Source organism: Histoplasma capsulatum, genomic scaffold (assembly GCF_000149585.1).
Source record: "Histoplasma capsulatum NAm1 scaffold_6 genomic scaffold, whole genome shotgun sequence".
Lineage (NCBI taxonomy): Eukaryota > Fungi > Ascomycota > Eurotiomycetes > Onygenales > Ajellomycetaceae > Histoplasma > Histoplasma mississippiense.
In genome coordinates, this window is record NW_001813977.1 from 1000365 (window position 1) to 1015050 (window position 14686).

The following is a 14686-nucleotide window of genomic DNA, read 5'->3' on the forward strand; positions in this document are numbered from 1 at the left end:
TAACTAGTTAACTAATACTAGATCTACCCAATCGTCCGAGCAGCAGTCAGGGAATCACAGGCAACTCAATCACATATGCTATTTCTGTTAGTGGATAAAACCTAAGATCACAATAGATAGATCGTAAAGTATCGTGGGTAAATTCACCCGCTTGGAGAGCCTTTGATTTTCAACTGAATACCAGTACTCGTATCATTCTACGTGATCAAGGAATTGTACTTGTGAAAAATCCAGAATATCACTCAGAATTCATTTTGCTTCTTTGATTGGGATAATCAGATCTCGTGTAGAAGGCAGCCCCGATGATGTCAGAGCAAGCGGTGTTCAATGCTCATTTACGCATGGGGAACAATCGCAAATATCTGCCACATGTACCCCCACGTGACCACGCGAGTTTCTCGTGACTACAACCACGTCCACAATATCCTGTTTAGGAAGATGGTCTCATAACTAGCTAAAAAGGTCCCGCTTTTGTAATCGCTAGAATCAGCTTTGATGCCGATAATTTGGCTGAAGGGCATTAGCTGTCATGGCTGGCGATTCCTGTGCGAACCCGTTACTCCTCGAATGGATCAAGGAATGGCTTGATGAGGCGCGGGAGCGTAATTCGAAGGGCGTCAATGTGTATGTGCTCTGCGAGTCCTCCCACGATACCTATCTTCTTGGGGGAAACTCATTCGTGCTAATTCCGTGATCTCAGATACAAAAAGGCATATGATTCCATGAAAGTTTGCCCAATTCCCTTCAGCCATCCTTCAGAAGCACAACAGCTCCATGGCTTTGGCCCGAGGTTATGTGACCGTCTAACAGCAAAATTGATTGCCCATTGCGAACAAAATGGGCTTCCTATCCCTGAATTACCACATCACGGTATACATTCGTTTTCACTTCCTCCTAGGTTTTTACGATCTGAAGCTGATGCCTTGTATTCTAGCCCGTAAAAGAACAGCACAGAATGGCAACGATGAATCCCAGCCGGCTAAGAAGCCAAAGAAAGTGAAGCCTTATGTGCCAGTTCTACGCTCTGGCCCGTATGGGCTGCTCCTGGGGCTTGCCAATATGGATGAAAATTCATCCCTTGGACTCACCAAACAGCAGCTTATTGAACTCGCCCAACCCTATTGCGATTCTTCATATACAGTGCCTCCTGACCCGTCTAAGTTTTATACAGCGTGGAATTCCATGAAAACTTTGGTACAGAAAGATCTTGTGTACGAGCATGGTCGGCCTTCGTCACGAAGGTATCTGCTCACCGATGAAGGATGGGAAATTGCGAGGAGGATTAAAAAGACTCTGCCAAGCGAGTGTTCTAATGAACTTGAAAACCGGTATAGCCAAGTAAGTAATGTTTACTTCCAACGGCACCTTTTTTTTTTTTTTTTTTTTTTTTTTGCCATCATCTGATCATTTTATAGCCGTCACGATCTGATCGACTTGGACGAGCTCATGAAATTGAATTGCAGCGGACTACGGATCCGTCAGCCTTTCTACCAAGTGGGGGCTTAGACTCAATTCCTCTCGTTCACCACCAGCACCCTAAGCAGCAAGTAATTGATCTAGAAGATTCGGACTCGGGAGAGAATTCGAATCCAGCCATTCCACGAATGCAAGAAGCTATCTCTACAAACATAACCTCATCCAATAGAGAGATATCGGACCAAAACGCCGATATATCATCGTCTACGCCTGCCTTCAGGCCAATAACACTCCAGCCGGACAGTTTCACCGTCGAGCTTGTCCTCGACGTTCGCGAAATACGCTCTGTGAAGGACAGAGATTACATCGCTAACGAACTCATGAAGAAGGGAATAACGCCAGTCGTACGTTCTCTTGAAGTCGGAGATGTGCTCTGGATCGCCAAATGCAGAGACCCAACGTTCCTCGCCCGGCACGGCGAAGAAGGAGACGAAGTCATGCTTGATTGGATTGTGGAGCGAAAACGTTTGGACGATCTAATCGGCAGTATCAAAGACGGGCGCTTCCGTGAGCAGAAATTCCGACTACGGCGTTCAGGGTTGCAGAATGTCATTTATCTAGTCGAAGACTTCGCTGATGCGGGTTCTGCCGCGTCGAAATATTACGAACATGTCTCATCGGCTATTGCATCCACGCAAGTTGTGAATGGTTACTTCGTCAAGCAGACGCGTAATCTAGATGATACCATCAGGTATCTAGCTCGAATGACGGAACTGTTGCGAAGAATGTACACCACCACCGCCGCCGCCGCCGCCGCCGCCAGTGGCTCTACTAGGACCACCACGCCGTGTTCCCTTTCAATCATTCCGTCCAAACACCTCACCTCCTCCCAAGCCTATCTAGATCTCCTCAAACGACTTCGCTCTCAGCCATCGCAACCCACCACCAGAAAACCAACATATACAGTCACATTCCCCAACTTCTCTTCCTTCGCCTCCAAGTCCGAAATGCTCACTCTTCGCGACCTTTTCTTGAAAATGCTCATGTGCACGCGTGGCGTGACGGCTGATAAAGCGCTGGAGATCCAGCGGCGCTGGCGGACGCCGCGGGAGTTTGTCGAAGCGTTTGAGGCAGCCTATCGAAGTCGGCCTGAGGGAGATGTGGCTGCGATGGAAAACATGGTGTTTGAAAAATTGGGGGGGTTGGTGGGGAGGAGGAAGGTTGGGAAGCAGGTTAGTAAGAAGATTGCAGAGGTTTGGGGGGTCAATAGTAATGGGAATTGGTACCGGTAATGACGGCCGGTTTTGGAATTGATGCTAGGATTCTTGTTTTGGGTGTTATTCTTGATTTTTCCGCTGCTATGGCGGTTTATTGTTTATTATTATTATTATTATTATTATTATATTATATATATATTTTTTTTCATTCATTGCGGCGGTATTTCGGTGTTTGTCATTTTGCATTATACGGGATATTTATATGCATCATGGCCGAGGGCCACTTACAATTTTGCGGCGGTCATCTCTCATCTTCCCCCGTTTATGATTTCAATTTCTCATTTTCTGATCTCATCCGTTCCGCTTTATCCTCTTCTTTTCCTATTCCACAGCGCTGCTCTGATTGTTCTGCCCTCTTGTTTATCCTTGCTATGTATATAATTTTATATTCTTTATTTTCGCCGCTGACACGGCTCCAGCCCTCGACTACATGGAGGTAAGTGGGCTCTCGCGAAGAAACTCAATCGAAAAACTAGTAAGTCATTTTTTTTGTTTATGTTCATGATACAGTTTTGCTACTGTACAATAACTACGCGTATTAGAGGCCAGATGAACGCTGAAGGGTTTTTTTTTTTTTTTTTTGCATGCGTGTATTTTATATATGTTTTTTGTTTAAACTTCGTCCAATAATTGGATTTTCATGACGTTAGATACATTGATTGTATCACACAGCTTCACTGCAATAACCCGAAATATTAGATAATAATAATCTGTGAAGAAAATGGTGCCAGTTAAATAATATATGTACAGTATAACTCGGTTAAAACATAATAATAAAGATGATGATGACGATGATTTGCTCAACAAAATGTGACCAAAGGGAGGGGAAATAAATAAATAAATAAATAAATAAATAAAAATAAAAATATTAGAACAGAATAAACCAGAATATTCATTATGTCATCTCCATGTGGAAAAAAAAAAAGAGAGAGAGAGAGAGAGAAAGAAAAATCTCGAGCGTCATTTTCAAGCCTTCGTTCAAAATCGCACTTCCGCGCAATTCCACGGGCTAAGCCCTCTCCATTCGAACCTCAGCGGCCAAACTACTAACCACCACCGAAATACTACTCAGCGCCATCGCCAAACTCGCCCAGACAGGATCAAGTCGCCAATGCTGATTCACCACCGTGCCGTCTTCCTTCACCTTCTTGCCCGTGACTATGGGGAAAAGCACGCCCGCCGCAACCGGCACCAGGATCATGTTGTAGATGGCGGCCCAGCCAAAATTCCACTTGACGCGGTTGAACACGCGCCTGCTGAGCGTGCATAATTCGAGGATGGTGGTCAGGTCTGAGTTGAGGAGGATGAAGCCGGCAGAGTTAACGGCGACGTCGGAGCCGGAGGCCATGGCAATACTCACGTTTGCGGCGGTGAGGGCGGGGGAGTCGTTGGTGCCGTCTCCGACGAAGGCGATGATGCGTTTCTTGTCGGGCTTTTCCTTGCTGATGCTGCTGCTGGTGTGCAGCTTGTTGTCTTGGATCTGGCGGATGTATTCTGCCTTTTGAGAAGGGAGGACGTTGGCCAGGACATTTGAGGCGGGGATTCCGATCGTGGCCGCCACGGCGTGTGCTGTGGTTTGGTTGTCTCCGCTACACATGAAAACTTCGATGTTTTTGGATTGGAGGCTGGATATCACACTTGCCGCTTCGGGTCGAATTGGGTCCGAAGTTGCGAAGACAATAGCAGGGACGAATGGGGAGGGAGCATCGGAGATTTGGCGAATAGCGAGGATGGCAGTGGACTTTGCCTCAGATTGATACTTAGTGAGTGTGTTGGATAGGAAATAAAAATCAGTTCCATTTTCGTCGACGAGAGAGTCTAACAGCCGTTGACTTCCAATAGCTGCCTCATATTTAACCTCTACACCGTTGACCGTTAGCGAGAACATTCCTTTCATTCCTTGCCCGGGTATCTCAGTTAGTGTTGAGGATATGACAGAGACGGAGGATTGCTCTGCACAGAAATCAGCAATCGCGTTCGCGATCGGATGTGTGCTGCTCTGTTCCAAAATCTTTGCCAAACCCCAGGCAACCTGTTGCTGTTCCTCGTCCGCGATAAGCATTTCATGATCAGATACCCGCAACGTCCCTCCTTCAGTCAACGTCCCCGTTTTGTCAAAGACAATGGCCTCAAGCTTACTCGCTTCCTGAAAGGCTTCACCACCACCCCTAACAAGGATCCCTCGTCTGGCAGCAAGGCCGCCACCAACAAAAAGAGCAGTGGGAGCTGCCAAAGCCAAACCGCAAGGACAGGCGACCACGAAAACGGCAATGGCGAACTTTAATGACCAAAATGCCCATCCGCCCTGAGCCGAATCGAGGTAGTCAGTAGGGAGACTGCCGGAGAGTCCCAAGCTGAGCCAGATCACGAATGTGAGGATAGCGATGAGGGTGATTACTGGTACGAAATAACTCGTCATGATGTCCGCTACCCCCTCAACAGGGGCACGCTTGGTCAGCCCCTCTCGGACAACAGCAACGATTTGATCAAGGATAGAAGTGCTACCGATATCGGATACTCGGATGTATACTGGTTGTCCAACGTTCACAGACCCTGAGTATACCTTATCTCCAGCAACTTTCGTAATCGACTTGGACTCCCCGGTCAGTGAGCTCTCGTCAAACCGGTACGTATCGGAACTGGTCACAATACCGTCAGCGGGCGGAGATGCGCCATGCGGGATGTTCACGATATCGCCAACTTCCAGCAGATCAACGTTAATGCGTTGGAGGTTGGAACTCGGCGCATCATCAGGGTTCGTCGACGGAGAATCAAGCACCAGAAGAGCCTCGGATGGACGAAGTTTACCCAGGGATGCGACAGCATCGCCGGCTTTCGCTTTGCTGTAAGCTTCCAAGAACCGTCCGGCAAGAATGAACAAGGTCAGGAAAACAACAGTGTCAAAGTACGGTGACATGTGGGCTTGGTGTTCCTCCATTCCAGCTGCGACAGCCAGCATCGCAATTGATGCAAAATAGGCCACGGAAGTACCCGCAGAAATGAGCAAGTTCATACTTCCAAAGCGGTAAAATCTTCGTAGGATTGGTACCTTGCTACGGGGTCTCCACAACGCTCTGATCTCCTTGAAAGCACGGACATGGAAAACATCGGCACCATAGCACATGACAGGTGTGGTGATGATGAACAACGCCCATTCCAGACGGGTCACCTGGCCTGCCCATATCGGTTCGTAGAAATATGTTCTTAACCTGTTAGTTGAAGGTACCAGGGACATCCAGACGACGCCTATCAGGAAGGTTGGAATCGCCGCGATGAAAACAAACAGCAAGCGTAGGAGTATGCGGCGTCTTTCGAGGAGCTGCATCGCACGAGAACGGTCCTCAATGGTTGGAGGATGATATATACTTGCTTTAAAAGCGTCGTTGGCAGATTCGATAACAGCAATAATTTTCCGGATTGTCATGGAAGGGGGGTTTGGTTGGTAAGTGATTTTCACGACATTCTTCTTGAACGTGAGGCTTTCAACGACTGAAACCGATTCACTGTCCATTGCTTCCAAAGCACTCAAGATCTTTTCAGGGCAGTGGTGGCAAAACATCCCATCAACTTGAATTTCAACCGTCCGTTTCAAGGGGCCGTTGTCGTCCGGTCCGGTTCCATTTTGTTTGAGCGGAACACACTGTGTAACCACAAATTCATATCCAAGACCCTCAACAACTTGCTGAATCTCATCGAGTCTCTCACGACCTTCGAATTCAAACTTTGCACCGGAGCCCAGAAGGTCGACAACAACATTAGTAACAAAAGGGAGTTCCTGGATTCCGCGTGTGATGGTTCCTACGCAGGAGCCGCAGGTCATCCCTCCGATGCTGGCGGTGGCAGCGTAGATGTCCCGGCGCGACGGTGGAGAACTCTTCAAAGAGATGTCTTGAAATTCCCCTTCGTAACCGAGGCCATCGATTACCGAGAGGACTTCATCGAAGTTCTCTTTCGGGCCCCGGATGGTGAGTGACGCACTATGCGTCAAAAAAGCAACGTCGACGGATTTCACAAAACTAAGTTGCTCAATCGCGCTCGTCACAGTTCCAGCGCACGAGGAACACGACATCCCAAATATGCTAATGGATGCATTGTATTCCTCGTCAGTCAGAGCAAGACCCTTCTCGAGATCGGGGACATCGCTTCGTTCAATCATCCAAGACTTGTCTGCTACCTTCTCCGGCTTTTTGGAAAGGTCATTGCCCATCGGCGTTTTGTCCCCAACAGCATGAAGCTGCGGGAAGCTCGACAGGTCCTTCTTTTCATCTGCTTGGGTCCTAGCCAGCTCTTCAGCACGACAAGCGTCACAGTTGTCAATATGCGTTCTATTCCTTGCCTGGACGATCTTGTCACCCTGGACACCTGTGCGGAACAGGTGACGTTCTATGAACGGACTCGCGGGTAGGGAAATGTCAATGTTGCTTATTTCTGCTCCTGACTCATCGCGAGAACTTGCATGGTAGACCTCAAAAGCAGCATTAATCAGAGCGTTCACGAGATGAGTGGTTGATACCTCCGGACCATGGCGGATGTGGACCTTGTGGGCGAGTATTGTCACATCAACGCTGATGATGTGGGGGATATGGAACAGGACTTCCTTTGCATATGCCACGCATGATGCGCAGTGGATATTATTGACGAGGAGGACGGTTGTGGTGGTTTTGGGCCCTGCAGATAGCAGCGGGGGAGATGTGCGCTTGGCCACGGCGGCCGGCTTCGGGATTGGCTGATTGTCTGCCATCGTTATTCCGCAAGATAAAATAGCGGCCAAGTAGCATACGAAGATGGTGACCAGATGATTGCGGCGTAATAGTGTAGAGTGATTGGGGGAGGCCAGAAAATTGGGCTGAAAGCGTGGCTATTTAGATCGGTTTTGGCAAATATTGCTTCAGCAGAAACCTGCAAACGCACCTGTTTCTTGAAATGAGATAAAAGAAGAATATGTTGTTTGGAGTACGGGGGTGACGGGTATATATATATATATATATTTATATTTATATTTATATTTATTTGAGCTTTTGTCAAGTCGGAGGGAGGAGCCGTCATGCAGCAGGAATCAATCAACCATAAGAAAATGGATGACTCTTCAATGAAAAATCCAGAAGTCAAATCCACATCTTATATATATGGCATTTCATAGAAACTCCACGAAGGCCAGCTGCGTGACTTGTGCGGGATTCTCGCACTCAATGGCGGGCAATGGAAGGTTTGCGAGCGGCGTCTAGCCCAGCACGCACAAATCGCGCAGCCTGCCGCCTCCGTCCCTCCAGCGCCCCGGGGAACAAACCGCCCGTGGGATGTGGATCGAGGTCATCCCGAGAGGCTCGGCTTCCGTCATTCTGGAACAGGTGAACGAGCTGATTAGTCAAGGATTGTTGTGTGTTGGCCCAGGAGAAAAAGCAGCGAGAGGACTGTACCGACGCTGGCTTTCTGGTCGGTTCCCCGCCATTCTATTGTTGACGTTCAGGTACAAACTACCACTAGCCCCCGAGTTAATCATCGGGTTCGCCGCGCCTAAGCAAACGCCCAGGTGGTGCGACTGTGCGACTTTTTTGCCATGTGGCGGTACCTGGAGCCGAGTTATATTATATTAGTTTTATATACTCCGTATTCTGTACATGGTCGTGGGACAAAAGCTCTTCCACTGCACCGTCAACCCCCAGGCGTAGCCATCCGTACTGAGGCATTGAACAGACCCCAGAGCAAGATGGAGGTAGAAGGTCATTCATTGTATCACTATTATTGTCTCCTCCAGCTTGTTTTCAAAAATACCGATCGGGCGTCTGCTCCTCCCACGGCTCGAACCTGGGGCGCCACCTGCGGCACGTGTTCAACGCTTAGTCACTGTGTTAGCCGCTGCACCACGCTGGGTGCGCCAAGCCGCCGCTGGCCCGTCTCTGGTCAATTCGCCATCCATGCGCATTCTTCGTCTTCATGCTTCATTCTTCCGCTGCTCGTGGTCTCAGCCGGCAAACCGACCTACAGATATTGCTGCTTATCCATATCCTATATCTTCCTTTTCTTCTTCATTTGTGAAGCGGCACTCTATCCGTATCACACTACATATAGGCAAGGGGTTTCTATATCAGCCGTGCCAATTCGTGAGCACTCCCTCATTCCTCTGATATATCCGTCTTAAACTTGCTCTCTCTCCCCCAGAGGGAAAAGGAATACAAAAACTAATTGCCCATGTATATAGCTCTATCGGCAAGCCGCGGGTCCTCCCGCCTTCCCGCCTTCCCACCATGACCAGCATGCGCCCGCCCGCCCGCTTCCCCCGGGCTCCAGGCGGTGGGATACGCGGCCCGGTCCAACGCCTCGCCAGTCTCCGCAACCCCAATCCCATCCCGAGTCCTCGCCCGCGCCTGCAACAAAAGCCCACCACCCATCCCAAGACCTCAACCTGCCCAAACCCTGGCTGTCCGGCCCCGAATATCGTGGAGGATGATGGCATGAAAGTGTGTTCGGGCTGCGGGACTGTCGTCAGCGAAGCGAACATTGTCTCGGAAATCACATTTGGCGAATCCGCGTCTGGTGCTGCCGTTGTGCAAGGCACCTTTGTCGGGGCGGGCCAGAGCTATGGGCGCAGCTTCGGGCCTGGGTTCCAACGGGGTGGTGGCATGGAGAGTAGGGAGATTACGGAGCAAAATGGTGGGTGTTTTGTCCTTGAACCCTTTCTAGTTTGATATTTATTTTTATTTTTTTATCCTCTTTCCCTTCCCCCCCCCCCAAGATAACAGGATGGCGCCCATTGATATAATGTATATATTTATATTTTGATTCAGTCACTGATAGTAGCCATTAGGAAACCGCTATATTGCCCAGTTATCTCGAGCTTTGAACGTCCCAGAGAGCGCCACCAAGGCTGCTGGTCAAGTTTTCAAGCTTGCGGTGGGGTTAAATTTTATCCAAGGTCGCCGCACAAAAACCGTTGCGGCCGTGTGTCTGTATATTGCCTGTCGCCGCCAGGATGGAAATACAGTCATGCTGATTGACTTTGCCGATGTGCTGATGGTATGTACGTCTGTTCTACTTTGCACAATTGTTCATAGACTCTAACCGATATTTTTTTTCCCTTTTTACTAGATTAATGTGTTCAAACTCGGTCGTGCGTACAAAGCATTACTTGACGAGCTACGTCTGGGCGGAAACGTCTTTATCATGAACCCCATTGACCCAGAAAGCTTAATCTACCGGTTCGCGAAACAGCTTGAGTTCGGTTCCTCGATGATGCAGGTTGCAAGCGAGGCAGTACGCATTGTGCAGCGAATGAACCGCGACTGGATGATTACCGGTCGGCGCCCCGCAGGCATTTGCGGAGCGGCCCTAATCCTTGCAGCCCGCATGAACAACTTCCGACGAACTATCCGCGAGGTCGTGTACGTGGTTAAAGTAACGGAGCTCACGATCCATCAACGGTTGAAAGAATTTAAAGCGACGGAAAGCGGAGACCTCACCGTCGACCAATTCCGTTCCGTCCAGTTGGAGAACGCACACGACCCGCCTGCCTTCACGCAGGGAAAGAGATTGAAACAGGCAATGAAGCAGAAAAACGCAAGCACTGAAATCGCAAACGGCGATGAGGACGAAAATGCCCGACAGCTAACAACAACATCTTCCGCTCCGAGAACAATGCGAGTAGACGCAGATGGCTTCGCTATCCCAGACGTCCCCATCGATCCCGCCTTGTTAGCCGACAAAGACGGGGTGGTCCCCCCAGGTCCCTCAACAACAAAAGCCAAACGCGGCCGACCAAAGGGCGCCAAAAACTTCCGCCCCCCACCCCCAACAGCATCCGAACTAGCCTCTGAATCCGCCCTCGAATCCGAAATGCAAGAACTCCTCACAACGGGCACGAACCTGCTCGCCTCCACAAATTGCACAACCTCTCACACCGCGCCAACAGCACAGTGCACCGCCACCCCCCAGCCGCCGAAACCGATCCCTTCAACCCCGGACATCGACGCCAGCGAATTCGACTCCGATCCGGAAGTAAAATACTGCCTCCTCTCCCCCGCCGAAGTCGAGATCAAAGAGCGTATCTGGGTCCACGAGAACAAGGACTATCTGCGCATGCAACAGGCTAAAGCGCTCAAGCGCGCGTTGGCGGCGGAGGAGGATTTGATGAACGGGCGGGTGCCTGGTAGTGGCATGGGCCGTCGACCGCGGAAGAGAAGAAAGGGGCGGATGGGCGATGTAGGGTATTTGGACGGGAAGGAGGGGGGAGGTGAGGAAAGTATGGATGGGGGGGGAGGGGCCAGGGGAACGAGAGCATCGACGCCGGCGGAGGCGACGAGGAGGATGCTTGAGCAGAGGGGTTTTAGCAAGAAGATTAATTATCGGCTGCTGGAGGAGATGTATGAGGATGGCGATGAGAGGAAAGCGGTTGAGAGGAGGGGGAATAGTGAGAGTGGGGAGGGAGAGGGTGGGAATGGAGGGTGGAGGAGGAGCAGGCGGAGTGCGAGCGTATCTAGCGTGCGGAGCTCTATTGTGGTTTCGGACCGGAGTGCTGCTGCTGCTGCTGCTAGTGGTGCTGGTCTTGGAATCCGGGGCCCGGTCAGAGAGAGGGTTGTCAAGGGAAGTAGGTCCGGGAGCTCTGTTCCTGCTTTTGTTTCTGCTGTTCCTACAATCCCTTCCCCAGCGCCAGCTCCAGCGCCAACATCCTCATCTACACAACCCCAACCCACCGCCACCACCCTCGGAGAGGAGGCAGAAGCAGCCACGCCAACACCACCCTCGACAAACCCCCACGAGGAAATCCTCGGCTACATCCCCGGTCCCGAGCGGGGCGAAGAGGACGCGGACGTAGATGGAGAAGATACGGACGATGATGAGGAGGATGTGGTGGAGGATGACCATGTCGACGAGGCCTTTGCGGGCAATTATTACGGAGGGGCCAGCGACGATGACGATGATTATTACTTTTAGCCGTGCTATTTCTATCTTTTTTTTTCCTTCTATTCTTTTTCTTGCTTGCTTGCTCGCTTGCTCGATTAGTTGATTGATCGATCAAGCCTACATCTATCATCTACATTGGTTACGATGAAAACATGTTACCACTACTGTACATGTACATGTACATACAGGCATACAGGCATACACACACACACACACACACATTGTATACACACATCACACACCATCTCTATACATACATACATACTCCAAGTACACGTACAAAACAACAAGAACAAGAGCATATTCAATCGATGCCCGGCCGCCGACGCTGAGCGGAACTGGAGTCGGTCCCGGTCCCGGTCCCGGTCTCCGGTTCTGGTTCAGTTCTGGCCGAATGGAGGGAGCAAACAAGCCCAATCTCGCCTCGCTGTCGCATCACGTACTGCATCCCGTACTGTAGTACAAGACTAGTTACAAGACTAGACTACAAGACTACAAGACTACAAGTACTCCGTACAGTTACAAGTCCAATCCAAGCAAGCAAGCAAGCAGCCAGCTGGTACTGTACCCCTTCGATGATATCTCAAACTCAAACTCAAAAACTCAACCTCAACTCAAACAAAACAGATCTCAAACAAAACTCGACCCGACCTGAACATAGTAGTTATTTCTTCGTTTTTGGAGAAAGGAGAACAGAAACACAGACGAAAACAAAAACGAAAACGAAAACAAAAACGAAATAAACAATAGAAGAAAGATAAAACTCGTAGATAACTATGTAACTACCCCGTAGTTATGTAACTGGTTAGTTAGTTAGTCAGTCAGAGCAATTTTCCCATCCATATCTGACTGACTGACTGAGCCTGAGTTATTAACACTTTTGACTTTTTGACTTTTTTTTTTCCCCCAAAATAAAGTCCGTAGCGGAAGACAGCTAATTAGTAACTTATTAAACTTGTCGATTCTTTCCTTGCTCAACTATATATATATATATATATTTACTATTTACTATTTACCACTACTTTCATTTTGCATTTATTCACTTTACTTAGTTATTGATTATTCTATCTATATCTCATTCACATATATTCATTCAATACAAACTTCTTTCAAAACTTTTTTTTTATAAAATCTCAATTGGTTTTCTTTTTCTTTTTCTTTCTTTTCACTTTAACTATTTATTTTTCTTTTCTTTTCCATGTTTGTGTGTTTATTTCTACATTTCATTTCTTCATCAGAAAACAACATTCCCTCATTTCTTTCTTTTGTCTCTGCTCATAACAACCGGAGAGGCAGCCATGAGCATGTGCATGTATGCAGGTGAAAAGGAAACAAAAGGGGGGTGGGGGACAAACAAAGGGTTTCCACCCTAGTTGCTCTGCTTTAGGGAAAAAAATGAAAAGCAGACAACTTAAAACAAGGAATGAAACAGAACTGACAGAGCAGATGAAGAAGAGATGGAGAAACAAGCAGAGTAGAATGAGTTTGCATGAGGGAAGGAGAAAAAAAGAAATAGAGAGTAAAAAAGGCCCCTCTTAATGCGCAGCAGCCAGCCCCCCGGAGAGAAATAAAATAAAAGGGGGAACATCCATATCAAATGAATAGCAAATCAAACCGGCAGTAATGACAATGCATGTGAAGGGAAGAAGCGAGTACAAGGAGGAAAAACGGGAAATATAAAACGGAAGAAAGAAAATAACACAGATAGCGGAATGGTTGATACGTGTAGAAGCAAAGCAGTTTACATAGTGGAAAAAACTCCCAGAGCAAAGAAAAGAAGAAGAAAAGAAATTGCAAAAGGAGAAATAAAAACAGAAGCAAAGGAAATGTTATCGGAACAAACCATAATCGAAAGAAAAGCGCAGTAGCAAAGGCCAAGGCCCTTGAACCTGCCTCTGCCTCGGCCGCTGGCCCCCAAAGTCGAGAGGGAAATCGGCAAAACGAGAAGTACGGACCGGACGCACGGACGATCTGGAAAATGGACATCGGCAGCTCCGTTCAATGGATGTTTCGATTTGGCCGTAGTCGATATAGAAAGAAAAGCCGTTGTCGGAACGACATATCCCTGAAAAAAAATATATATATATAAAATATAAAATAAAATAAAATCCAATGTCGCGCGAAAACCGTTAAAAAAACACCTTACGCATCATATATATCGGTTTTTCTTAATAAAAAAAATCGTCGTCGTTGAGCTTAATGTTTCTTTTCTTTTCTTTTCTTTTCTTTCTTTCCTTTTATTACCAGTCAATATCCATCCCCATCCCCATGTCCACATCCGTACCGATCGCATCAACAGCGCCATCTCCACACCCAACCAGCACTCCTTTATCCCCCACGGCCCTCTCTGCCGCTGGCACTGCAGACGCTAACGCGGACGAAGCCCTCAGCACCGGCGAGCCATCTTCATACCGAAACGGCATCTCGCGCAGGTTGTGCAGGCAAGAGTCCCAGTCATTACCCACCAGCCGCGCCTCAGCCAGGTCTTCGCTGAAGAGATAGAAGCGAGTCGCAGTGCCATTGGCATCTGTATGTGTTGTATCTGTATCTGTATCTGTATTTGGCATCCAAGGATAGGAAGACGACGACGGTGACGACGATGATGACGATGAAGCAGAAGCAGAAGCAGGAACCTGCGCCGCAACCAAAAACGCCCCGAGCCCGCGATGTTTGAGCAGGATTTCCGCCTGGGAGATGTAGGTTGCGTAGTGATTTTGGATATACCGCTCCCAACCGCGGAGGGCGGCGGCGACGTCAGCGTCATCTGTGCGCGAGACGCGTTGCCAGCTTATGCCTAGGAGGAGGGTGAGGGAGTCGAGCTGCGGTTCCTGTGGGATTAGGGGGTGGAAGGAGGAGAAGGACAAGGAAGAGGGTTGGCGTTTGGGTTGGTGGTAGTCATTATGATTGTCTTGCATTGAAGATGAAAGGGGGGCGGAGTTGGATTGAAGCTTGGCTTGGATAGTAGCCAGGGCATTATCGTCCCAGGCGGCTGCAGCGGCGGCGGATGCATCTAAGCGTTGCGATTTAGGGCTGTGGAGGCATGAGGAAGGTGAGGTATTGCCAATTCTCACTCGCGGCTCGGCAGGCCCATGTCG

At 48.9% G+C, this 14686-nt stretch overlaps 4 protein-coding genes across 4 annotated transcripts; 2 read left to right on the top strand and 2 right to left on the bottom strand.

Moving 5' to 3' along the window:
• Positions 1 to 837: 837 nt before the first annotated feature.
• HCAG_06635 (conserved hypothetical protein) lies at positions 838 to 3253 on the top strand (the record flags this gene model as incomplete). Its single annotated transcript, XM_001538980.1, has 4 exons — positions 838 to 1338; positions 1416 to 2652; positions 3113 to 3129; positions 3236 to 3253. 4 exons carry the CDS (start codon positions 838 to 840, stop codon positions 3251 to 3253), a joined length of 1773 nt encoding a protein of 590 aa, XP_001539030.1.
• Positions 3254 to 3702: 449 nt separating this feature from the next.
• On the bottom strand, positions 3703 to 7434 carry HCAG_06636 (conserved hypothetical protein; the record flags this gene model as incomplete). The annotated part of the gene is made up of 1 exon (XM_001538981.1): positions 3703 to 7434. One exon carries the CDS (start codon positions 7432 to 7434, stop codon positions 3703 to 3705), a length of 3732 nt encoding a protein of 1243 aa, XP_001539031.1.
• A 1504-nt stretch (positions 7435 to 8938) lies between these two features.
• On the top strand, positions 8939 to 11621 carry HCAG_06637 (conserved hypothetical protein; the record flags this gene model as incomplete). The annotated part of the gene is made up of 3 exons (XM_001538982.1): positions 8939 to 9344; positions 9499 to 9707; positions 9780 to 11621. 3 exons carry the CDS (start codon positions 8939 to 8941, stop codon positions 11619 to 11621), a joined length of 2457 nt encoding a protein of 818 aa, XP_001539032.1.
• Positions 11622 to 13831: 2210 nt separating this feature from the next.
• HCAG_06638 (predicted protein) lies at positions 13832 to 14682 on the bottom strand (the record flags this gene model as incomplete). The annotated part of the gene is made up of 2 exons (XM_001538983.1): positions 13832 to 14621; positions 14663 to 14682. The coding sequence occupies 2 exons, from the start codon at positions 14680 to 14682 to the stop codon at positions 13832 to 13834; spliced, it is 810 nt and encodes a 269-aa protein (XP_001539033.1).
• Positions 14683 to 14686: the final 4 nt, after the last annotated feature.